The following is a 26687-nucleotide window of genomic DNA, read 5'->3' as shown; positions in this document are numbered from 1 at the left end:
CTTATTTATCTCTTGTGGGGATGGGCTGCAATGAATTTGCCTGCAGGTACGCTAACCACGAATGCGTAGATTGAATGTAGCTGACGACTAGCTATATATCGAGAGAGTACGTGTTATGCCACCGACATAGAACGTGATTGCCACCATAGGCTGGCAATTTCGTGAGGACGAATAGGGCGAGCATGCATCATGATTGTGCTTGTGCATAAATATGCTTCCCTTCCTTTGTTCTAAGTACTAAGTAACTTGTGATCGATGTATTGCACTATCTTCCTTGTGTGGAGTTAAACAAGAATGCCTTGTTCCATGTTTCTTGAATAGGAAGTGCTTGAGAAAAGTGTGTGCTTAGCCTTGCTAGAAATAATTGTGGTTACATGCTTAACCTATAATGTCCTCTAGCTTAGCCAAGTGGTGGGTATGTATGCTTGTTATCTAATTAGTGCCATAGTTATCACCCCTTTTGTCCTCGGTAAGCATACGAGTGTTGAAGAGCGCTATCCTAGAACCACGTCCAAGTTTTGGTAATCTCATGGTTGTCATTTTCAATTAAGTTCTCTCTTAGGAGCCTAAGCCTGTACATGTGGTTGCTAGCCCTTGAACGTTGCGCTACGAAGACCTTTATCCCTGCCTTTGCTTGACCTTCAACCCAAGCTTAGCCCCCTTCTTTGCTTGCATGTGTCGTGGTTGTCCCACTCTTGTGTGGAAGGACCTTGCTCAAAAATCCTTGTTAGATCTCATTGCTCTTTCTTCTACTGATGAGCTGGTGCAACGCTAATCACTATCTACTCTGCTTTGGAACCTTTTCCTCGCAGATCATGTCGTTGCCTTATCAACTGAATCTTTAGTCAGTGCCTTGGCTCTGTCCCTTGAATCTTGTTTATCTTGTCTCCAACCTTCCCACGTCTCGGGATGTCTATCAGTCTTGGTCTCATGTTGTTGCTCAACATGACCAGATCTTATAATAATCTTTCATATGGTAATCACCTTGGTAGACGCGAGGCGTGCGTGGAATTTAATCAAGAATCTCATACTTAGTTGTCTTTGGCAATTAAGCTATGTTCTCTTGCGCTGTGTTTTGATCTTCAGATCGCCTCCTTGCTGATTCCTAACCTTGTGACTATCTTTGTTTGCTATCCCTCCTTCGCATAGTGCTTGCTCCTATGCAACCCAATTTATGTCATGTGAGATTTCTTGTGGGTTGTATGTTCAGTAATGGTGCCACAATTAGCGATCTACGGTGCCGCGACGAAACCGAGAGCCTCCTGTGGGTGCACACACAAGGCTGTGCTGCTCGACACGCGCTGGTATCGAGGTTTCTAGTCATGATCCATTGCAGAATTGCACCGATATATTATTCTCACTTGAGCTCTTCCTTGGTTATCTCTCCTTATCATGTCAGGAGATCTATATGTTGAACTAGATGCAATAGGACCTCCTTCTGGAGTAGTCCAACGGTTAACCTTTGAAGAATAGGTCACTAACGGGAACATAAACAGACTGCAAGAGGGTAGACAAGTGACTCTACTCGACGTGACTGTCCCTGTAATGACGTCGATCATCTAGTGAGCAACTTATGTCATTTTCATTGGATCAGAAAGGTGCACCACACTTAAGGTTGAACAAGTTATCAGTCAGATGATAAATGGACCGAGATATTATGTGCATGCAGATCGCACAGTCGAGATCAACCATCTCTAGTGTGACCCCTTGCCTACTGACTTCGATGGCGACCATCTGTTATGCGTCAATCACAACTATTGTTGGCAAGAGTGCAGATTTAGAACTTTTAGTGTTGAGAAACAACTGATTTGTTACCAGTAGGAAAGTTAGTCTTCAGTTAGGTAGCGACTATTTGGTAACTATGAAGGCCAGATCTCACAGAACAATGTTGATCAAGGAAACAACAAACCTGGCCCTGCAATGCAAGTGCTACTTCTTCTCCAAATGTGCTATCAAGTCAATTCCATCTTGGACAATCATGCATATAGTACAAGATGTTGTATCGGCTAGGTAGGAGCTAGCGAAAGCACGTCCCTAGTTTTAGTCAGCATCTTTGTGCCCCCAAGGTGCCACTAACACATGTGTCCGGACTCTATTGGACGAAGTGCCGAAGGATATATAGGAATGGTTCCTTGTCAATGTAGAAATGTCCTACATGTGGAATAATGTTTTGTGCCCTGCGAAAACAGCCCACAAGTCCAATGCTTGTGCATCATCAAGTTGGTATCTAGATCAACGGCGGAAATTGTTACCTAAGAAGCATGGCAGGAAGACTATAGCCTCCATCCTTGGCTAGAGAAAAGCTGCTGCTACTATGAGAAAGATTAGAGAGTGCAAAACACACACCTCAACGTGTGAAGCAAAGAAAAGAAAGAACAAGAAATCTGTCCAGCTTTTGTGACATAAAAATTGGGTATCTTCGAGCCAGCAATTAGTGACTCAAACGTGGTTGGAATGGCCTCAAATTTTGGTGACCTCATTCCTCACTTAGGATAGGTCGATGCCTCAAGTTTGTTGGAGTATTGGTTGAGTAAAACATTGGATTTGAGAGATATCTTGTCGGCTCGGTTTGCTGCCATTTCAGAACACAACAGTTTTGGTAGATGAATTGTTTGGATGGTCAAACGGTGTCCGTTTGAGTTGAATTTTGGTGAGTATTTAGAAGACTCATGGATCTATATGCCTACCAAAATTCATGCATAATGGAGCTGTAGATTGTGAGTTATGAACAGCAAACAAAAGGGTATAGAATCTGCAATTTCTCTGTTGACTGTGATCATCCTTTACTTTAGAAAGTTGTGTTTGCAATTGACGTCAAGATTAGCAACGCAGTCAAGGTGTTCTAGAAGTCAAAATTGTGCCCTTGCAATTCGAAAGCAATTGGAAAGGTGTCTAACCATATATTTTTCTTGGATTATGGTTTTCGAGATATTGATTGGCCTAAGAATGGAAGCCTCGATGTCAAATATAGTTCAAGAAAGCTGGTTTTGCTACGATGCAAGTCAACCCAACTTGCTGTGCAACTGCACCACGAAGGCAAATTGTGCTCAACCTGCTTGGTAGTGAACTAGTCCCTAGTTTTGTGATTACTTGCAACTTGTGTTGTCCTCCAAGCCTCGCTAACATCCTTCTACGTCAATGGTTCTCCAATGCTGACATGTCTTTGGTACCTTATATGTGTTTTTACCCAAGAGGTTGCATCAGATTCCACCTAGATCCCTGTTGCAACCTAGATCCAAAGGCTCCCTAAGGAATGATCATCGAGAACGTTGAGTCGACAAAGTCAGCTATTACGTTTACCACTCACTCGGCAGACTCAGACCATACAATATTGTTATCAGAGAAAGAGAACTGCACACATGGAACCATTGCAACGAGTATCCTTCAGAAGATTATGATCTAGTGCAAAGTCCATATGGTATGTGCTGTATCCACTAGGGAAGTAGATGCTACAAGTATTTAGTCTACGTTTGTATCGCTCTTCGTACATCGAGGATGAAGTACGTAGGACATTGCTATCTTGGATTCCTCCCAAAGTAACAATACTTCATGAAGGCCAACGAAGGAAATTCTTCAGACAAAACTTACTACAAAGGACAAGTATCAGAAAGTGTCTTGACCAAATTAGCCTCTCTTATGCTTGAAGCTAGGTAGCCTAAAGCCATGGCTAATATTGGAAACTGGTAGCATGTCTCTCTTCCATAAAAGTCTTTTGTCCTGAATCTCGGGACGCGATTCTTTTAAGGGGGGAGGGTTGTAACACCCCAGATGTTTGCCACCAGTTAAGCAATGGGTTTGAGCTCGAACATGACATAATTAAGTGATGATGAAGATGTCAAGGTCCAACCTATAGAAACGAGCCCCAACCTCAATTTGAATATTGCACCTTTGCTCGCCTATAGACCCCTTTTCAAGATATATGCTTGGGTGGTGCGATTGGGATATCTTCATGTGTCTCACATCAATACCCATCTATATTGGGCACTCGAAAAGTTTCATGAAGTTTGGAATAAAAAAGTCACATGAAATGATAAGTCATATCTTTGCATGAATTGCTTATCAAGTGGATGGAAACCTATGAAGTCAACCAACCCCTGCAACCTTGCTCAAACAACTCTAATTGAACTCTACAACAAAAGTCATGAAGGGTTTGTGTTGAGCACATGTCAAGAAAAGGCCTCAATTGGTCGAAAACTCTAATTCTAAGGGTTAACGAGATGCTGCTTTGACCAAAGTAAAAGAATGGTTTATATTTAAGATACAAGGTTTCACCTTAAATAAAAGTTGTAGTATAGTTTGTGTACTACAAACTTTATTTAAGGACCTAAGTCTAAATCTATCTCTAAGCTAGACAAACAAAGGTCACAAGATTGAATCTACTGCTGATTTCAGCACTTAGAAATATTCTAAGTCTGAAATTCATCGACAACGGCAAGTCGACAATGTTTGTGAATTTTTATCTTCAAAATTCATATGGTATCTCAATTGGATTCCTTAAGATGAGTTGAAGTACCTTTCATGGTGGAAACAATAAATCAAGTCTCATCAAATTTGGAGTTTATTTGGATCTTCAAAAATACTCTCCAAAAACAGCAAAAGTTACGTTGTCACTTATCGGACATTGACACGTCGGCATTCCGCGTTCTCCAAATTTTGTTAAGCAACTTGATTTGGTACCAAAACAAAAGTTGGAGTATACATGGTAGAGAAGAGCATATAAAAAGTTGGACTAAGTTTGACTCCGTTTTGGTCCTCAATTTTGAGTTTACTTAACCGTTGTGAACGCACTGACACTGTCATTTTGGGGCTTAATTAACCACTAACCTGCTACCCTACTGGCCAGTCACCCTTAACGAATGTTGGAGAGGACTTAGAGAGCAGCCACTTTGCTTAAGGCTCCTAGAACCGAATATGCCCTGTAGATGCCCAAAACTTGGTTCTAATGTAGCCACATCGTCGCCTGCCAGCTGCCTAGTGGAATGACTCAAAGGGCGACGCGTGCCTGTGCGTGGTGACCATGCACCGAGAACGCCCCCACCATTCCCGCGCGCTGCTGCCGCGTGGTCGGCCGCTCTATCGCACCCCTGCTGATATAACCGAGCGCCAGAAGCTACCCTCGCCTCCCTCACTCGCCTCTCCCACTCACTGTCCTCCGCTCGCTCTCCCTCACGCGAACGCCGAGAACGGCCATGGCCGCCGCGAGCTCGAGTTTGGCCGCCGCCATTCTCCCACCTCCGAGCGCTTCGCAGCCCAACAGCCACCGCCACTACCTTCTCCTTGCCTTGCTCCATCTCGCGCACATGCTCGCCCAAGCTATTGGCCTCCGGAACAACGCCGCCACCTTGCCGCACGGCTGCATGCCACCGGCGTGTGTGGCCAAGGCGCCATGGCCCACCTCTGGCCAAGCCGCGGACACACACGGGTGCGCACGACTCCCCTGGCCATTCCACGCCACTCCACCGCCGCCGACGAGCAGCCTCCGGCCGCAACAGCAAGCTCCGACGACCTCCCCTGCTCTGATTTGCGTGAGGGGCTGCGTGCAACAATTAGAAGAAAGGGGAGGGCCTAAGTGCATAACCACTGACTCATATAAATAGTGCCGTAAGGACTGGTTTGTAATTATTTTGCAGGAACTTTGGAAATTCATAGTAAATCGTAGAAAATTCGTAAAATAGTAAATGAGGACTTTTTGGAATCCTTGTGAAGTTATCTATGCAGTGGATCTATAATATGACATGTTTTAGTTTAAATATTTTGCGGTAAAAATAGATTTGTGCAGTAAGGTTGTAATGCTAGTTGAATTTGTTATTTTTCATAACTATAGATCTAGGGCTCCAAATGAAGTGAAATTTTTGTGGCATGCTACTCATGTGATAGTTGATATGTGGTAAAAATTTCATGAATATTGGGTGAAGTATGAGTGAGTTATTTGTTTATCTCGCTCTCACATGAATTCTTGCTTTAGCAACTTGTTCTTTTCCTAGAGGTTGCTATATATATTTAAATGGAGTAAAATTTGTACATTAGACTATTGAGAGTATATGTGAGCCACTGTAATTTTTGTAGAAGTTATTATGCACTTTTGGTATATGTTCATTAAGTCACCTTGTTATCTAAAATAAATTAAGAAATGCATTAAAAGAATTTATTTGGTCATGGACACTAGGTTTTCTGGTGTTCTTTAGTCATGTGTGAAATGTAGTAAAGTTGGTTTTGCCCAATTATGTATTTGCAACATAAGTTAATAATTATTTTCTTGCCGATGTGGTTTATGGACAGATCTGGGAACTTAGTAAAGTTCTTCATGATAATGTGCTTTGTTGTGAAACTTGTTTATACAAAAGTTGTAGATAATTCATGTATCTAGCTTCTATTAAAATTTGGTGTCATTTGGCCAAGTAGTTTAAGAGTTACAGCTGTTTAAAGTTGGGTTTCAGAAATGACTGCTTTCTGTCAATTGTGGACCAGTTTCTGTAAATGGATATATTTGACTTAGTTAACTTGAGAATCATGCTAATATGATTAAAGATGAATTGTAGAAAATTTCATAAGCTTTCCAGATTGTCTTGTTGCATGTCTTTTGGATTAGTACAACTCCTGTTATGAGTAAAATTAGCTGCTGGTGTTTGCAGCCTTGACTTTGTGATTGCCGTGAATAACTTGTTTGCTTAATATGAGTTGATGTGATGATTTAGATGCTAGGCTAATTAAAATAACTTGTTAGTTGCAGGTGCCAAGCCTTAACTGAAGATGAGCAATTGTATATTAGGTTGTCTAAACCTGGCAAGTCAAAGTAATTTGAATAGAACGTAAGTAAACTAATATGCAATGCTTGTTGTACTTGCTATCTCGATGTTTGGTTTGATGTGAATAGCTTGCTCTCTATAGTTAGTTGTGTGAGGTTAGTTAAATAGCTATTGGTGTCTATGTCTTGCATAATCTTGTGTTTGTCTTGAATGTTTATGTGGTGCCTCTTGTATTACCATTCTTCATATTCATACACATGCATCTTGCATCTCATTTAGGTACGCTAGATGAACCACGTGAAGGATGAGATGTTGGAGCCAAACCCAAAGACATTGTTTAATGGATCTATCCCGAAGATGGAAGGACTAAGCGAATGCTAGGACCTGAGACGTCACCAGGACGGTGCAAGCTAACTGAACTGACTTGTGTCGGATCCCAGGCAAGCCCCAGAGCATTATAAGTCTCCTAATTTATAAAAGCAATTCTTTCTATATATGAGTTATATATTGTTGCATTAAGTTGTAGGAGTTGATTGAAACCGTTGATGCATTTATTACTACCCTTGCCTACCTTATTACCTTTTTACCCTGTTAGGTCAGGATCGAATAACTGCTTAGCCTTGCTTAGACCGGTAGCGATCGGTGATATCCGGTCACCTACATTATAGGTGGTTACTGGAAGAATTTAGCTACGGAAAGAATGATATCCTAGAATTAACCATGTGTGATGGATAATTGGAGACCGGATGGAAAAAGTTGGAGGCAACCAGACAGGGTTCTGGGGTGCTGTTAGTTTCCGTCTGTGTCGATTAAGGACCGACCGTTGTTGGGCCTCGAGTCATGTTGAACGCATGCCTTACATTTAGCTGGCCGGATAAAGTACCTTCCGACCGCGAAGCTGGGAGATTATTCGGGCCGAGTAGATTGCCCGCAGCGCACTGTGCCGGAGCAGGTGTGGTAGGACACAGGGGCGAGATGATAAGACCAAAGTGCAGTCGGTCGGCCCCCGGGTACATGTGGTTCCTGGCAAACTCGAGATTCCTGGATAGTTGACTCGGTGATCAATATCTCACTTTAGCGGGTGAGTGAGGTTTGTGTAAGGAATAAATCACCAGCTGGTTAGGAATCGATTCGAATCGCCATCGCTTCTGGATAGTGAGCACTTGACTCGAGTTACGGCATCGTAGTAATTATTATGGAACAAGGATGGTTATCTGGATTATATGGGATATGCTAAATCTAAATTGGTAACTGGATGTTATTGGTTAATCAAGTGATTGCTATAGTACAGGTGCTTACCTAGATGGATAGGTCATAATAAAGATGATGCAAAGTACTTAAAATGGTTTCTTCATGATAGCTTATGCTTTTCGCAAACAAGTCAGCTAGCCCACTAAAGAAAGCCATGCATAATCCTTGGTGTCGCTTTATTTTGGTTTAAGACGGGTAAGTCTGGCTGAGTACATTCGAGTACTCAGGGTTTATCCCACCTTGTTGCAGGTGATGTTCTCGACCTGTTGATGATGGTGGCTAACCACCGGTGGGCTCGGTGATTCTATACTTACTTCTCATCTATATGCTTTTGTCGGATGATGTCACTATGCTAGCCATATATTTGGAACTTATATTAATGTAATCATTTGAAAGCTATGTTGTTTTCACTAATCAGTTTTGAAACCCAAACTTGTACTATTATTTGTTAACCCCTTTGTAATATTATTTCCGCTGCAACTCAATGTATGTGATGTGTATTTGCTTAATCACGCGATCTTGGTTGTGATGTTGATTTACCGAGGTCTTTCGGGACACTCGGCGGACTATCGAGTTTATATGAGTGAAAGTATGGGTGTGTCAACGTGTTAGCGGAGACAACCGTACTTGATCTTGTATAAATTGGGTGGTTCTGTCACATGATCAATGTCCGGTTCTTCCTCTCAACTATACCATTTTGTTGAGGAGTATAAGTTACGGAGACTTCATGTTTGATTCTAACTTCGTCACAATAAGCTTCTATGTTTGTGTTGTCAAATTCTTTCCCATTGTCACTTCTTATCTTCTTGAGCTTTACTTCAAATTCATTTTGTGCTCTCTTGGCAAACTTCTTGAAGCAAGACGCAACTTTGGATTTGTCATGAAGGAAGAATACCCATGTATACCTTGAATAATCATCAACAATCACAAGGCAATAAAGATTTCCTCCCAAGCTCTTGTATGTTGTTGGTCTAAATAAATCCATGTGAAGGAGTTCTAGCACTCTTGCGGTTGACATGAAAGCTTTTGTTGGATGGGTATTTGCAACTTGCTTGCCGGCGTGACATGCACTACAAAGCTTGTCCTTCTCAAACTTCACATCCTTCAACCCTCTCACCAAATCATTCTTCATTAGCTTCTTGAGTGAGCTCATCCTAACATGAGCAAGTCTTCTATGCCATAGCCACCCAAGTGTTGTTTTGGTGAATAGGCAAGTCTTCAAGTTTGTATCTTCAGAGGTGAAGTCCACTAGATATAGGTTGTTGTATCTAAATCCTTTGAATATCACTTGTTCATCATCCTTCTTAGATACAACAACTTCCTTCTCGGTAAACAAGCATTGGAAGCCAAGATCACACAATTGCCCAACGGATAGCAAGTTGAAGCTCAATGATGCAACATATAGCACATTGGAGATTGAATGATCATTTGATATTGCCACTTTGCCCAATCCTTTAACCTTGCCCTTTGAATTATCCCCAAATGTGATTCTTTCTTGTCCATCTACTTCATCTAGTGAGGTAAACATACGAGGATCACCGGTCATATGTTATGTGCAACCACTATCAATAACCCAATGACTTCCACCGGTCTTGTAGTTCACCTACACACAAGAGATCAAGTTTTAGGAACCCAAACTTGTTGAGGGCCCTTCACCTTCTCAACAAGTGACTTTGCAACACAAATTTTCTTAGGCCTATTCTTATTTGGAGGTCCTAAGAACATCACTTTCATCTTTCCACTAGAATCTTTTCTGAGCATGTAGTGAGCATTGAAGGCAAAGGGTCTAGCATGCTTAGGCAAGGGTTATGGTGGTGGAGTTTGACACTCATGAGCAAAGTGACCTTCATGTCCACACTCAAAGCATCTCTTTGGCTTTGGCTTTGGCTTTGATTGTTGTTGTTGAACTTGAGCCTTCTTCTTCTCTATATTTGCCACATATCCAATGCCACTTCTATCCATTTTCATGACAGTATTCATTAAGAGCTCACTTTGAAGGTGCTTGCCTCTTGTGAACTTGCTCAATCCAATCTTGAGATGCTCTTTTTCCAACTTGAGCTTTTTGTTCTCTTCCTTGAGTGCATCACTACTTTTATCTTCCTTGAGCTTCTTGTTTTCTTCTTTTAGCTTCTCATTCTCAAGGACCAAATCACCATCATGATTAAGGGTTTCTAGCACAATGGTGTTATGGATTTTGAACTCTTCAAACTCTTTCTTGAGCTTTTCATTGTCGTGTTTGAGCTTGACATACTCATCATAGTCATTGCACTCAACCACTTGCTTGCCTTTGCCACTAGATCCTTGCTCAATGCTCTCATCAATTAAATCATCACATAATGTAGCTATATCAATCTTAATAACATTGTTAGTAGCATCATGTGGCTCATTGGGTAAAATTTTTTGAGCAATAACAAGATTGTCATGATTAATCTTGAGAGTAGTATATTCATCTTTTAGCCTATTGTGGCTAGTGATGAGCTCTTTGTGCACCCACTCAAGTTTATCATGTTTATCTTTAAGCTCTTTCTTAGAAGATTTGAGCTCCTTGAGTTTGGATGATATAGCATCATTTGCTTCTCTAAGCTCAACACTAGCCTTTTTGGCTATGTCACATTTAGCTAAGAGAGAATCATTCTTAATCTCAAGCTTTTTATTTTTAGCTCTAGTCTTTATTATGATCTTAGTGTATTTCTTTAGCAATTTAGCAAGATCATCATAAGTAGGTGACTCATATTCATCATCATCGCTATCACTATCACTATCATCATTATGAGCATGACCATCACCACTACTATCATCATCATGTGATACATTTCGTTCACCTTTGGCCATAAGGCATAGGTGTGTAGAGGATGATGGAGGTGGTGGCGGTGAAGATGATGAAGAGTCAATAGCAATAGCGGCCACCTTCTCGTCATCACTATCATCATCGGATGATCCACTAGATGAATCAATGTCCGTGAGCCAATCACCAACAATGTAAGCCTTTCCACTCTTCTTCTTCTTGTGGAAGTCCTTCTTCTTGCCATCTCTCTTTTTGTATGGCTTGTTCTTTTTCTTCTCATCTTCATCTTCATTGCTTTAGTCATATTTCTTGCCCTTATTCTTGTTCTTGAACTTGTCTTTCTTGGGCTTTGTACATTGGTGAGCTAGATGACCAAGTTTGCTACAATTGTAGCAATCCATCTCGGAGATTAGCTTTCTTCTTGAGCTTGTGAAGAACTTCTTCTTCTTGCCATCGAACTTGATGCCACTCTTGTTGAGCTTCTTTAGCATCTTAGCGGTTTTCTTCACCATGAGAGCAAGGCTTTCATCATCAACTTCATCATCACTTGATCTCTCATACTCAAGCCTTGCTTTGCCCTTCTCTTGGCTAGCTTTGAATGCTAAGTCTTTTTCTTTCTTCTTTGTAGAGGATGAGCCATCTTGAGGTGTGATGTGCATATACATCTCATGAGCATTGATCTTTCCCAAGATTTGTGTTGGTGTAGCGGTGGAAAGATCACCTTGATGTAGCACGGTCACAATATGCCTATATTTGTCAATGGGAAGGACACTCAAGATCTTTCTTACAACATCGGATGGTTGCATTTGAGTGAGTCCAAGCCCATTAACTTCCTCTACAAGAACATTCAAACGTGAATACATTTTATTAGCACATTCTTTAGGAAGCATTTCAAAAGAGTTGAGCTTCTTCATGACAAGATGATAGCATTCCTCATGCTCACTCTTTGTTCCCTCATGGAGCGCACAAACGTCCGACCATAGAGCATGGACGTCTTTGTGGTTCCTCACTCGATTGAACACATCTTTGCAAAGGCCTCTAAAAATGGTGTTTCGAGCCTTTGCATTCCACTTCTCGTAATTCACCTCATTGCCTTGAAGGTGAGTAGCATCCTGAGGTTTTAGGAAGCCTTGTGAGGCGGCTCTAAGAATACCAACATCTAGAGCTTCCAAATACGCCTCCATGCAAATTTTCCAATAAGAAAAATAATCTTCCTCAAAGATAGGAGGAGGTCCATCCCTATGAGACATCTTGCTCTAGGCGGTAAAGCCTAAAAATGTGAGCACGAGGCTCCAATACCAATTGAAAGGATCAAGATGCTCAAGAGGGGGGGGTGAATTGGGCTAATTCTAAATTTCTTTGCAACAATTAAATCCTACGGTTAGCCCAATTAACCCCTTGTGCCTAGAAAGTGTTTTCAAGTGTTCTACCGCACAAAAGACTTGCAACCTAAATTCCAATCCTACTCTAGCATGGCAATTTTATGAATGTAAAGACAAATATTGAATTGCTCAAAGTAAATGCTCAAAGTAAATGGAGAGGGAGAGGAACGCGGCGATGTTTTGCTGAGGTATCGGAGAGTCGCCACTCCCCACTAGTCCTCGTTGGAGCACCCGCGCAAGGGTGTAGCTCCCCCTTGATCCGTGCAAGGATTAAGTGCTCTCTACGGGTTGATTCTTCGACACTCCGTCGTGGTGAATCATCCACAACCGCTCACAATGTGAGTTGGGTCATCCACAAGCTCTCTGGATGATCACCAAGCTCTCAATCACCACCAAGTCGTCTAGGTGATGGCGATCACCAAGAGTAACAAGCATGAACTCTCACTTGACTATGACAAGCCTAATGAGAAGGTGGATGCACACTTTGCTACTCTTGATCTTCACTAATGAGGGCTCTCTTTGGGATTCTTGAATCTCAATCACCTCACTAGGACCTTGCTCTTCTTGGCACTCTCTAAGGTGTTTCTTAGTTGTTGGAATGAGCAAAAGTGCCCCCACACACGAGTGGAGGCTCTATTTATAATATGGGCTGAAAAACGAACCGTTATGTGCCTCTGCGGGGTGACTGGACGCTCCGGTCATGTTGACCGGATGCTTCGGTCAGTACACCCCGAACTCTAGAGTTTACAGTGTGACTGGACGCTGCCAGCGTCCGGTCAGCACTGACCGGACACGTCCGGTCACGATCTTCCCTCTCTGGAACCTTACTGGAAACGACTGGATGCTAGCGCTCAGCGTTCGGTCACTTGACCTTCCAGCGTCCGGTCACACCAAACGATTTCACCTTAGTCAAATGAACTGACCAGACTCTGCGCCAGCGTCCGGTCACACCGAGGCCAGCGTCCGGTCAGTATTTGACCCTCCATTCACTTCCAACTCTCGATCATACGTGAATGAAGTTTGCTCCATTGGATCTTAGGCATATGTAGGAGCTACCTAGCGCTAGTTTTAACAAGTGTGCACCACACCTAACTCATTGGACTCACCTAGGTCAAACTACCCATTCATACCCCCTTAATAGTACAACCAAAGGAAAAACAAAGTCCTAAACTACTCTAAGTGTCTCTTCAACTCCAATCGACACTTAGAACTAGTCCATCCTTAACCTTGTCGTCCATCCTTTGAAAACAGAAATGATTTCCATCGTAGGGGCATGACCACCTTGATTGCCCAATCGATCTCCATTACCATGACCTAACTTAATTGCCTCTGCAAAACACGCGTTAGTCATAGTAATCTTGTATTGTCATTAATCACTGAAACCCAACTAGGGGCCTAGATGCTTTCAACTCATCAAAGTCCAAAGCATATCGAGTATTTAATCATGCCACCGGCTTGGTCGAAGAAACATATGATGTGAAATTTGATGAATCTAATGGCTCCCAAGGAGCACATGAGAATCTTGATGATGTAGGTGATGAACCATTAAGGGAGGCCATGAAGAGCATTCTGGTTGGAGACATCAAGCCTAAAGATGATGAAGATGATGTACAAGTGTTTGATCTACCTTTTTCATCAAATGTGCCACAAGATGGTAATAAAGATGAGAGAGTAGAAAATAAAGATACTCATATCTCTCATGATCAAATGGTGGTACAAGCACAAGATGTTGATGTTCCACAACCTCCCCCTCAAGTGGTTGATAGAAGAAATTCACCTCTACTACAAGCTCATCCACAAGATCTCATCATAGGGAGTCCATCAAAGGGTGTAATGACTCGATCTCAAAAACTTGCTTCTTTTATTGAACATCACTCTTTTGTCTCTTATGTTGAACCTAAGAATGTAGAAGAAGCTCTTCAAGATTCCGTTTGGATAAATGCCATACATAAAGAGTTGAACAACTTTACCCGCAATGAAGTTTGGACTCTTGAAGAGCAACCATAAGGTGCAAGAGTCATTGGAACAAAGTGGGTGTTCCGCAATAAGCAAGATGATCAAGGCATTGTTGTGAGGAACAAGGCAAGACTAGTTGCAAAGGAGTTCTCTCAAGTTGAAGGGTTGGATTTTGGAGAGACCTTTGCACCGGTTGCAAGACTTGAAGCCATTCATATCCTCCTTGCATATGCATCACATCATGAAATAAAACTATATCAAATGGATGTTAAAAGTGCATTTTTAAATGGCTTTATTAATGAACTAGTCTATGTTGATCAACCGTCTAGGTTTGAAGACCCTAGATATCCTAATTATGTTTATAGGTTGTCCAAGGCGCTATATGGGCTTAAGCAAGCCCCAAGAATATGGTATGAACGCCTTCGGGATTTCCTCATTGAGAAGGGTTTCACCATTGGGAAGGTTGACACCACACTATTCACCAAGAAGCTTGATGGAGATATCTTTAGTTGTCAAGTATATGTTGATGATATCATTTTTGGATCATCAAATGAAGATTATTGCAAAGAGTTTGGTGAATTGATGTCGAAGGAGTTCGAGATGTCTATGATTGGAGAGCTTACATTCTTTCTTGGTTTTCAAGTCAAGCAAATGAGAGAAGGGATTTTCATCTCTCAAGAAAAATATACCAAAGATCTTCTCAAGAGGTTCAATATGGATGAATGTAAGCCAATCAAGACACCAATGCTATCTAATGGACATCTCGACCTAGATGAGGTAGGTAAAACAGTTGATCAAACTCTCTACCGCTCTATGATTGGTAGCTTATTATATTTAACCGCATCTAGGCCCGACATCATGTTTTGTGTGTGTATGTGTGCTAGATTTCAAGCTAATCCTAAGGAAGCTTATTTGATTACCGTTAAAAGAATCCTTAGGTATCTTAAGCACACACCAAGCATTGGCCTTTGGTATCCCAAAGGAGCTAGATTTGAATTAGTTGGCTATTCTGATTCGGACTATGCTGGTTGCAAAGTTGATAGAAAAAGCACATCCGGAGGCTGCCATTTGCTTGGTAGATCACTTGTGTTTTGGTCCTCCAAGAAGCAAAATAGTGTGGCTTTGTCCACTGCCAAAACGGAATACATTGCCGCGGGTGCTTGTTGTGCACAAATACTTTACATGAAACAAACTTTGCTAGACTATGGTGTAGTTCTAGAAAAGGTGCCACTTTTGTGTGACAATGAGAGTGCGGTAAAGCTTACTAATAATCTAGTTCAACACTCTCACACCAAGCACATAGATATCCGCTATCACTTTCTTAGGGATCATGTTGCTAAAAATGATATATCACTAGAAGGTGTAAGGACTGAGGATCAATTGGAGGATACCTTCACTAAACCGCTAGATGAGGCTACATTTTGTCGGTTGAGGAATGAGCTCAATCTGCTTGATTTTAGCAACTTCACTAGAAAATAAGCTTGTGTTGTCCCTTGCATTGCATTGTAATATACAACATATTTACTTCTTGGTAATGCATTTAGGGCTTGTCTAACATGGTTAAGATAACCACCGAAAAGAGTATGAAGAAGCTTAACCTTGGATCAAACTTGACAAGCAACTAGAATTACTTTCAAGTATTGCATTGCATATGCATGTATGTTGTTTTGTCGTTTCTCTTCAATCACCCTTTTATTGCCTATTTTCTTAAAAAGAATTATAGCCAAAGGTAAAATACTTTGAAAATTTTGAGGGTTTGAGAGAGGCCACTCACATCAGTCCCAATTGGTGTTTATTTAGGTCTTATTGAAGTTGGGACTTGATTGGGAACAGGTAGCACAAAGGAACATTGAAGATTTGCTAAAAAGAGTGACCGGACGCTGGACCGAACCCTGCTCTCCGCATCCGGTCAATTCACAGGAGGTGAACCGTTGCTGCAAAAGAGTGACCGGATGTTGAAACAGTTCTTTTCCTATGTCCAGTCAGATGGCGCTGCTGCGTCCGGTCAAGCGAAGAAGAAGATCTAAGGATCGACCGAACTCAGGCTGCGTCTGGTCAGTTGTGATTGGACGCGTCTGGTCGTGACTTGGGAGGTTTTGGACCTCTCTATTGTCGACCGGACTCTAGGTGACAGCGTTCGGTCATTGCCACCAGAGCGTTCGGTCAGTAGAAGCCGTGCGGTTTCTGAACTCTTCTCCATTTCCTTATTCATCATGGGTGGGCCACCTCATATAACGTCAACACACCTTGACCTAATCTCGTACCCCGTGCCGACATTGCCATCATCATGCCCTAGCCACCGTATCTGCCTTGACCTCGCACGCGTCCGCCGCCGCACAGTCGCGCCGTGCCACCACCGCAGTCGCCACACCCTCTCTGCGCCGTCTGTCCACGCCGCTCCCGAGCCGCCGCACTGTGCCACCACGCCTGCATCGCCCACAGCTCACCCATGCTGCCGCCTGCGCCTCCCCTACCGCAACAGCGCCACCGCACCCTTGCCCTAGCTTGCGCCTGCGCCTCCCCTACCGTATCAGCGCTGCCACTAGCGCCAATGCCTAACCGTGCCCACTACATTGCACGATCGTCGTTGGTACCCTAACCCTAATTGCCGATTCCGGTGGTGCCCGTGATCCGTTCCTCTTCTCTTCGGTCATCGATTCGTCAGGTAGCAAGCCATCACCTCCAATTTCGTATCGAATGCTTGCTTCTTAGGGTTTTGTATCTCTAGATGTATATTTAAATTATTCATATATCCGATCTATTCTATCATGCAGCGAGTCGGTGTGTTTGAGGTTACTTTGGCAGTTGACAGTTAACTCAGGGCCAAGCCCACGAGTACGGATCAAGGCCAAACCTCGTGAGTATCAGTGACAGTTGGTTCTTGTCTATGATTGTAGTTCGGTTTAGCTCCAGCAATGGCACGTGTCAAGAATATCGAAGGTGGTCCCGGTGATGAGGATCCGAGGCCTCTGCCTCGCTTGCCTGCTGAGGTGAAAGGCAAGGGGACAAAGAAGACTACATCAAAGAAGCAAAAGTTTGTAGATGCTGATACAGCAAGAACAGCAGTAGTAGCAGCCGCCGCAGAGCATGCAGAGAGAGGAGGTGCTCAGAGTGGTGTTGTCATTGCAGATCAACTCTCGCCAGCACAGAGGGCCACCGTCGAGGCGGTAGAGCATCGTCATGGTAGTCCAGCTAGGACTATCATGATTGAGGGATGGTGTGTCGTTTTGGAGGAGACTCAGCCTCAGGGGGAGCCACAGCAGCAGGCTTAGCCAGCAGAGCAGACAGAGCAGACTCAGGAGGTAGAGCAGACTAAGAAGATAGAGCAAGCACCTCAGCCACAGTTATGTCGCTCTAGTCGTACTCGTACCCAAGTGACACCGAGGCTAGAGACACAGAGGAGGGGTTCTCGTCTGCCTCCTAGACCATAGGGTCCACCTCCAGTCACTCACCTAGATTTGAGGGCCGCCACGGCCAAGTAGGTGCAGCAGCTCAGGTTCATGCAGTTCAAGGACTGGTTCCCACCGAGGAGGGATGAGCGTGCTTCAGAGGGATTCTATACACCACTATAGGAGGACTTCTACAATGCTTATCTAAACAGTGGTGTGGCTTTCAGATCATAGAGGGTTTGTTCCATTGAGACCATTGTAGCAACCGCTAGAGAGCAGATCCGCCCTCACCTCTCTTACTTACCAGGGTTGATAGACTTACTTGGACGGACAGGTAGATTTGTTCCATCTTGGGTCCATGAGTTCTATGCTACACTTTGGATTGACCTAGCTCACAGGTTCATACACTTTGCATTCAGAGGCCGTGACTATAGGCTGATGAGCTTTAGGGTCAGAGAGATCCTCAGGTTATAGGAGTCACCTATCCGCCTTCACGAGGTTTGCTATGGTCATACAGAGCCTCCTAGACGCCCTCACGGTGGTCTTGTGCCTCCCATAGATCTCATCCGGCCTTGCTTCATAGAGCCATTCGACGAGGGGTCAAGCAGGACACCCAGAGATCTTACTGCTACAACTAGACTGCTTGATGCTATTATGAGGAGGACCCTGCTACCGAGGATGGGATATCATGAGGGATTGACTCGTATTCAGTTATGGCTACTGAACTCCCTGATCCAACATACAATATTTGATATATGGGATGTCATTCTTTCTAAGATGAAGGATACACTTATAGAGGGATTCAGAGGTCACAGGCAGCTATCGTATGCTCATTGGATCACTTTTCTGATTCATAGGGCAGTCACAGTGAGGCCTCCTAAGATGTTGGTAGAGTATTCTAGTGCTACTATAGAGTTTCCAGCTTATAACATGACTCAGATGCTCCGTCACAGTAGAGTGAGGACACCTAGCCAGCCAAGCCATTGCCTAGAGGTGCTAGAGTCTACAGCCTAGCAGGATGAGATTATCAGGGGCATTGCAGCGATAGAAGAGGAGCAACTAGATGCACAACATGAGGGTATGGTTGAGAGTGATCCTAGTGACAGTTCAGATGATGACTACTAGGATATCCCTTAGATGCCTCCACGATGGCATGATAGTGAGGCCAATGGCTCCAGCTCAGCTCCACAAGCACCACAGATAGACCTCGCTCTTCTTGCTATTCTTGAGCGAATGAGGCAGGATCAGGCTCACTAGGCCTAGGAGACAGCTACTGCTCTAGCACAGGTTCAGGCTAGATAGGACGAGTTCCAGCGGCAGCAGCAGCAGCAGGCCATGCAGCAGCAGCAGCTCCTCATTCGACAGTAGTTACTTGGTTTCATGCAGCATGTCGTTATTGCCATTGGAGCTCCACCGCCATAGCTTACACCTCAGCTCGGTCAGCCTGCCACCACTATAGTGACTCTATGTTTTTAGCCCAGTGGGCTTCAGAGTTAGGGACAACCAGCTACCATGTTTGCTTTACCTATAGGGCAGGTGTCCCAGTGGTTTGCTTCGCCAGTGCTAGCCTAGGGTCTTTCCTTCACACCTCTACATACGGGCTTCACACCTGCACAGAGTTCCTCGTTGCTTGTGACTAATACCCTAGTTTCTAGGAGCCTTTGTGCTACTTTCAGTAAGTTGACAGGGCAGTCTACACCGCCAAAGCTATGTGTCTCTGGACCTTCCACCGTTGCTCTAGTTACTAGGACTACAGAGATGCCCCCATCATCAGTTGCATCATCAGAGCCACCTGCTACAGTCATACCTGCAGAGTCACAGGCTGCACCAGTCCTAGATCTGACCCAGACCGCTTCAGCGTCACTTCCAGTGACAGAGGGTTAGACTACTCAGAGCTTAGGATTAGATGACGATGCTACCCAGTTTTAGATCGCTCACCGCACCTCAATGCCCGACTCGTCTGCTCCAGCCCTGCCGACCGACCCTTAGGTTTTGGTGTTTGACGCCAAAGGGGGAGAGGGATCGAATATGATAGACATAGGGGGAGCGATATATCTAGGGGGAGCTTATTTATTACATTTGGCTTTTTATATGTGATACATTATTATGTATTCATGTTTACTTTCATGCATTGAACTACATAAGTGTGATTGTAATATTAATGTGATATGAGACATGTGTGCTCTCTACTTTGATCTTTATATATGTCATGTCACTTGGTTATGCTCATTTACTTTGCTTTCGCGTTTTACTCCGATGCAAATGAGCTTTATTTCTTATACTCTTGCTTATTTCATATCTATTGAGTACATCATGTTGGCTTGGGTCATATAAGCTTGCCTAACTCTTTTGTTCTTATTGTCAAAAGCTTATATGAACCAAGCATGTTGAAAACATCATCTCTTTTACATACTCGAGGTTGTATTGTCATCAATCACCAAAAAGGGGGAGATTGAAAGCATCTAGGCCCCTAGTTGGGTTTCGGTGATTAATGACAATACGTGATTACTATGACTAACGTCTGTTTTGCAGAGGCAATTAAGTTAGGTCATGGTAATGACAATTGATTGGACAATCATGGTTGTCATGCCCCTACGATGGAAATCATTTCGGTTTTTAAAGGATGGACGACAAGGTTAAGGACGGACTAGTTCTAAGTGTCGTTTGGTGTTGAAGAGACACTTAGAGTAGTTTAGGACTTTGTTTTTTCTTTGGCCGTACTATTAAAGGGGGTATGGACTAGTAGCTTAACCTAGGTGAGTCTAATGGGTTAGGTGTGGTGCATAATTGCCAAATCTAGCATTAGGTAGCTCCTAAGTAGCCCTAAGATCAATTGGAGAAAACTTCATCCACATATGATTTCAAGTTAGAAGTGAATGGAGGGTCAAATGTTGACCGGACGCTAGTCCCGATGTGACCGGACGCTGGCAGTAGAGTCCGATCAGTTCATTTGATCAAGTAAAGTTGTTTGGATCCGACCGGACACTGAGTGAAAAGTGATCGGACACTGGGTGCCAGAGTCCGGTCAACTCCAGTAAGATTCTAGAGACGGAGAATCCTGATCGAACGCGTCCGGTCAGTACTGACCGGACGCTGAACAACAAAGTGACCGGACTCTGGGCGCCAGTGTCCGGTCAACATCAGTAAGGTTCCAGAGAGCAGTTTTCGTGATGGGACGCGTCCGATCAGTGCTGACCGGACGCTAGTCAGAGTCCGGTCACAACTTAACGGCTCTATGGTGGGGAGAACTGACCCGAGCATCCGGTCACCTTGACTGGAGCGTCCGGTCACCCCGCAGAGTGCTGACTCAGGCACATAACGGTTCGTTTTGAACGAGGGGGTATAAATACTTCCTCTATTCATTCAAGGGAGTACTCTTGCCCATTTCAACAGCTAAGAAACACCCTTGAGAGTGCCAAGGAGAGCAAGAGCCTAGTGAGGTGATTGAGATTTGAGAATCCAAGATTAAGGCCTCATTAGTGAAAAGAGAGTAGCAAGTGTGCATCCACCCTTCTCATTAGACTTGTTGTGGTCAAGTGAGAGTTCTTGCTTGTTACTCTTGGTGATTGCCATCACCTAGACGGTTTGGTGGTGATTGAGAGTTTGGTGATCATCCGACGGAGCTTGTGGATGACCCAACTCAAGTTGTGAGCGGTTATGGGTGATTCACCGCGACGGAGTGTCAAAGAGTCAACCCGTAGAGAGCATTTGATCCTTGTGCGGATCAAGGGGGAGCTACACCCTTATGCGGGTGCTCCAACGAGGACTAGTGGGGAGTGGCGACTCTTCGATACCTCGTCAAAATATCGCCGTGTTCCTTCTCCTCTCTTTACTTTAAGCATTTACATTTGAGCAATTCAATTCTTGTCTTTACATTCTTAGAATTACCATGCTAGAGTAGGATTGGAACTTAGGGTGCTAAACTTTTGTGCGGTAGATCAATAGAATCATTTTCTAGGCACAAGGGGTGAAGTGGGCTAAGTGTATGATTTATTTATTGCAAAGAATTTTAGAGTTAGCCCAATTCACTCCCCTCTTGGGCATCTTGATCCTTTCACATTTCATACGGATGTTGCAAAAGTAGATCAGGATATTGCATATGTTGCAATGATTTTACACATATGTTGCAAGAGTTTATCTTTAATGTTTTATTTGTTTTTTAGACGTATATTGTAAGCATGTTTATTTAAATGTTGCATATATTTTCACACATATGTTGAAAGTGTTTTATATGGATGTTGCGTATGTTTGCAATGGTTTTCAAGTATTTTTGCAAATGTTTTAGACACATGTTTCAAATGTTTCATCTGTCTTTTTTTATATGTTGCAGTGTTGCATCTAAATATTTCAAAAATAGAGTATTACACATGGGATGTGCGTGGGAAGCGAGAAGCGGAGAGGGGGAGCGAGCGGTCCCCGTGTGGGCGCGCAGCGATGCGGGCCCCGTGCGACAGGCGTGGATGAGCAACGCCCGACCAGCATGGGCCCATGCGTGGACACGCGAAAACCAAACACGGGTGTCCATCTGGACGTCCTGGCGCTAGCCGAGAGAGAAAATATGGAATATGAGCCCTGATTTAGAGGCTATTTTTGAGACCTTTGCTAGAATTGCTCTAAGCGTGCTAACCGCCAGTCCGGTATGCCCTGAGCCCCTGAGGAAGAGAGAAGAAGCGGGGATGGATCAGGGGCAGGCAACGACATTGAATCTGGACACAACTTCACCAAACGGATGTGCTTGTTATTCAAATACTGTGAAAACTACACTATTCATATAATCATTAGACCAGACAAGTTTAAGTGTCAATTTTACATCAAGATCAAAATTTAACCACGAAGGTAAAAAAAAGTAACAAAAAATCGCTAACTCTATGAGTGGAAACTTCGTTCCACAATAATGGCTGTAGGTTCATATTCACCCGCCGGGGGGCTAATCCTCTGTTGTGTAACTTAATGGCTGTAGTTCCATCAAGAGTTCTTCAGATCCCTGACCTTCAAGCCCCGATGTTCTCAATGCTAGCGCCTTTGTTGATTCTCTTGAGAATACCTGCTATAACCTGGATGCCAGAAAAACAAAAGGATAATTCAAGAGCATTACTAGTGCGTTCCGTTATTAAGAATCCTTCAAGCTGGTATACTAACTTGGAAAAACTGCTATAACTCAAGAAACATTACTAAACAATAAATAAATCACAAACAGGAAACTAATCACTTACCTTTCCTGGTCCGAGTTCATAACTTTTCTCAAGCCCCTTGCCCATAAGAGTCTTAACAGTCGTTTCCCATTGCACTGGAGAGGTTACCTGTTGTGCAGGTCGGTCAGAGCCATGCAACTGTCAAAAATCACTTGATGGTGTAAGAATTCAAGTTTTGGTATAGAACTCACCTGCTGCGCTAAAATCTGCTTGATGGTGTCAGGATCTGAGTGGGGCTGCGCATCAACATTGGAGATGACTGGGATTCTAGGTGTTCTAATCTCAGTGGCAGCCAACGCAGATTCCAACCTTGAAACAGCTGGTTGCATGAAGCTAGTATGGAAAGCACCAGCAACAGCTAGCCGAACCTGGAAATACAATGGTTAAGCATGAAAATTCCTCTGGTAAGATACTAAGATTGTTGAAACAAAAAGGAGAATGGGAGGCAGAATAACTGAAAACTGTAATATGCTTAACCATATAAAATTATAGATAATATTTCAATAAATATGATTCAAGCAAAACATTTTTGGAACACTAACCGTCATTCTGGCCTTGAAGGACTTTGCTTTGGCTTCAACTACTTCAATACCTTTTACACCACCAGAAACTGCATAATTCCCCTGCAATGTATTTTTATGTACTTCATTTCATATCAATCAAGAGCCAGCATACGAGGTTACCAACAGCATCAGATAAAGCACTTACAGGGCACAGAAAGTTTGCTATCTGAACTCTTTCATTTTCATCTACTTCCTCATTAGCAGCATCACATAGTTCTTGCACCTTTTCTGAATCCAGACCAATCACACTAACCATCGCACTATTGGCAGCATCTGAAGCATCCTACACAGATAATGAACATTAGAAATCAATCTACAAAACCAAACAAGCAAGCAATCTACTAGCATTACCATAGACTACATCCACCATAGATAATGAACATTAGAATTCAATCTACAAAATCAAACAAATTATCTATTAGTGTTTCTGTAGACAAACCTGCATAGCTTCTCCTCTTAGCTTGACAAGCTTCAGTCCGTCCTCAAAGCTGCATGGTGATACAGGATGTGTTAGTGTGCAACTGTGCATAGTTGATATACTATCAAATCCAAGTTACAGCTGCAAAAGTACGACTATCATGTACGCTTTGTTCATTCCATGATGGACATGGTTTGACATAACAAACAAGGTGCTTCTGGATAGAACGAATGGAGTACCTAAAAGCACCAGCAAATGCAAGAGCAGTATATTCTCCCAAACTGAGACCACATGTAACATCTACAGAGTTAATCACATCTTGGCCTCCATCGCGTGCACGTAGTACCTCTACTGCTGCAAGGCTGGTAACATATATAGCCGGCTGCAAAAAGAACTATTCAGCAGGCAGAACATAGCACTTAATTGACAAGACTGCAAAAATACTGTAATTCAAAGGAATAATCCTATGCAGTCTTAGAGCATGTACAATGGAGGTGCTTAGAGGAGATGCTTAACAAAAAAACTTTTTCTTCAACCATAGCACCCGATGCTTCGAAGGTGGATAAGATGCTTAAGTTAGCACCAATGCTTAATGTGTGTCAAGGAGGAGGTTAAATCTACCTAAGCATCTGTTTGCATTGTAGGAACACACAGATGCTCAGTGGTATGACAACATTCTCTCTTCTTAAGCATATATGTCTAAGCATCTTGCATTGTACGTGCCCTTACTCATACAAATATACAATATATCTTATTTAAAATAAAACCAACAAATTAATTTCTGGGGATCCTGACCGCAATTGCAAGCTCCAAAATGCAAGTATTGGTAACCAAACCAGAGGAGGGCACTGCTTAAGAACTGCACAATAGAGCATCTCCAATAGTTCCTAAAAAAACAATTGGTAAATCAATGAGTTTTCCAAGTTGCTAAAAAGTAGGGAGCATATTTGTTGCCTTTCTCCAACCATTTCCAATATCTCACTCCTAAAGGTAGAAGGTAATTTTGCATCAGGAATCCCGGATTATTTCCAAATCACCCCAGCTACTTTTTATACTTCCTTTCTCTCTTGTAAATTTGCATTGGGAAACCTGTTCTTTCTCCTTTTCCTCCCCACATCCTTCCACCTCTGAATTGGCCGATGGATATGCACGTGTATATTTCCGCATGGAATGGGAGTTGAGATAAGGAGTTGTTGGAGAGAGAGGGTTTTTTCAATCTTGCCAAAAAATCAAGATTGGGAGTGTGTTTTGGAAACTCTTGGAGATGCTCTTAGAATCTGGGATTTCCAAGCCAAGCATATAAACTACAAACTACACTATATGGATCAGGAAACTTATTTTGGTGGGACACATTTAGCAGGAGCAAATAAGTTGCATGGAAAAGAAAAATGAATTAACTATGCATGGCAGCACTGGTGCAAATTACTTGGGACTATGAAATCCACATACCTGACTGATCACTGTTGAGTCAAGCTTTTCTTTTGGCCCATTGGTGCAAAGATCCAGCAAATCATATCTATATTAACCAGTATGAAAGGAACAAGTTAGCATGAGCACTATAATTATTTTCCTTGGAAGGTGAGCGACTCAGCGTTAGTGGACTATAAATAAGAACTGCAAGCGCAGGAGAGACAGAAAACGCGTAGATACTATCAGAGGTTTGGAGATACCCCAGGATTTCATTTGCCTGGTTGAACAATTTGGTAGCTGCTGGAACACTCTGAGCTTCTGCCCCCATTCCAACGGTTTGGGCACCCTGAAATCAAAGCATCCAGCAATAAATGGACAGGGGAATAGGAGACAGGCGTAATGATGTCGGCATGACTCAAAGGTACTATTTATTTTTTGGAGAACGGTAGAGGTATTTATTTATAGTAACTCAGAATTATGCAATTACAGCAGCACTAAAGCACCAAAATATAAATCAACAGAAACTTCTGTGGCCAAATTTTGATGTACGTTTACTGAAACGTGCAAAAAGGTGACCATTCATTGCCAGGCTTCAATTCCGAAGTTAAGACATTCTCTTGCATGAACCATCGTATAGTGATAACCATTCAAAGAATTTACTCATGTGGGTAATCCACACGCGCGTGCACACGGCCCTCAACTTACAAAAAAGAGAGCCTCACCCTCACCGTACCTGGCCGGGGAAGAGGAAAGTGGTGGTGGGCTTATAGTCGGCGAAGAGCGCGTCGGCGCCCACTGCAACCTCGGAGCCGAGGGACACCCTGGCCGACGAATACCTAGATCTGGACGACAGCGCCACCCTCGCGGTCGCCGGCGCGGCAGCCCGGGCCCGGCGCCCCGCGAGCGGGGCCGGCGCAGAGGGCCTGAGGATGGCGAGCGTGGAGGCCATTGGGGAGCCCGGAGCTAGGCGGAGGCCGCGAGGCGGGAGTCGCGGCAGCGGTAGGCGCGAGGGGGCGAAGAGCATGCGAGTGCCAAGCTTTTGTAACTGTATACAGGCGGGGGAAGATGGCTGGGGCTGTCCAGTAGGCTGGCAGTGGGGAGGGCAGGCGGAGCTCACGAGGACGACGGCGGTGTGCTGGGACGAGTTGCGCGAGGCAGGCCGAGAAAACGGGCTAGCTGGTTTTGGGGCGGCCAGGCAAGACGGGTTACTGGGCTGTGGTGCTTGATGCTTGGTGGGCTGAAATCTTTCTATCGCTCTGGACTTGAGGTCTTTATAGCTTACCTGGGCTTTCTAAGGCTTGTATTTTCGTCGGGCTCAGGTACTTAGTGGGCTCGTTTGTTGGGTCATAGACGGCCGTTTCTTTAAGCTTTAACTGGGCTTATAGCCGTAAATGACATGTGTAACGATCTTGGGTCCATCCTGCTTGTAGGACACGGTAATCCTACCATTTAAGATGTCCGCAAGGCGAAGCTCGTCTCCCCTATTCCGCGCTGTGCGTCGCGGCTTCACGGCGCCATGCAGCAGTCCGAACGTCCCAATCTGCCACGCTTCCGCCTGCATCCCACCGCCGCCCGCCATCTCCCAAGGCACCCCC

The 26687-nt window shown here is 43.7% G+C and overlaps 1 protein-coding gene across 1 annotated transcript; it reads right to left on the bottom strand.

The window, feature by feature from the left end:
* Nucleotides 1-22258: 22258 nt before the first annotated feature.
* LOC136540106 (uncharacterized) lies at nt 22259-26224 on the bottom strand. Its single transcript, XM_066532097.1, has 10 exons — nt 25826-26224; nt 25353-25438; nt 25132-25198; nt 23922-24064; nt 23704-23752; nt 23410-23547; nt 23244-23324; nt 22893-23069; nt 22723-22809; nt 22259-22563 (listed from the first exon to the last, which is right to left on the bottom strand). The coding sequence occupies exons 1-10, from the start codon at nt 26114-26116 to the stop codon at nt 22501-22503; spliced, it is 1182 nt and encodes a 393-aa protein (XP_066388194.1). The 5' UTR covers nt 26117-26224; the 3' UTR covers nt 22259-22500.
* Nucleotides 26225-26687: the final 463 nt, after the last annotated feature.

The sequence above is a fragment of the Miscanthus floridulus genome, chromosome 2 (genome assembly GCF_019320115.1).
Source record: "Miscanthus floridulus cultivar M001 chromosome 2, ASM1932011v1, whole genome shotgun sequence".
Taxonomy (NCBI): Eukaryota; Viridiplantae; Streptophyta; class Magnoliopsida; order Poales; family Poaceae; genus Miscanthus; species Miscanthus floridulus.
This window is presented reverse-complemented; position numbering and strand designations above follow the sequence as displayed.

Coding starts and splice junctions, on each gene's coding strand:
- LOC136540106 (XM_066532097.1), bottom strand. CDS start 26,116: ATGCTCTTCGCCCCCTCGCGCCTACCGCTGCCGCGACTCCCGCCTCGC. Junction 25,199..25,352: donor CAGGCAAATGAAATCCTGGG/GTATCTCCAAAC, acceptor TGGTTAATATAG/ATATGATTTGCTGGATCTTT. Junction 22,564..22,722: donor ATGAACTCGGACCAGGAAAG/GTAAGTGATTAG, acceptor TCTGGCATCCAG/GTTATAGCAGGTATTCTCAA.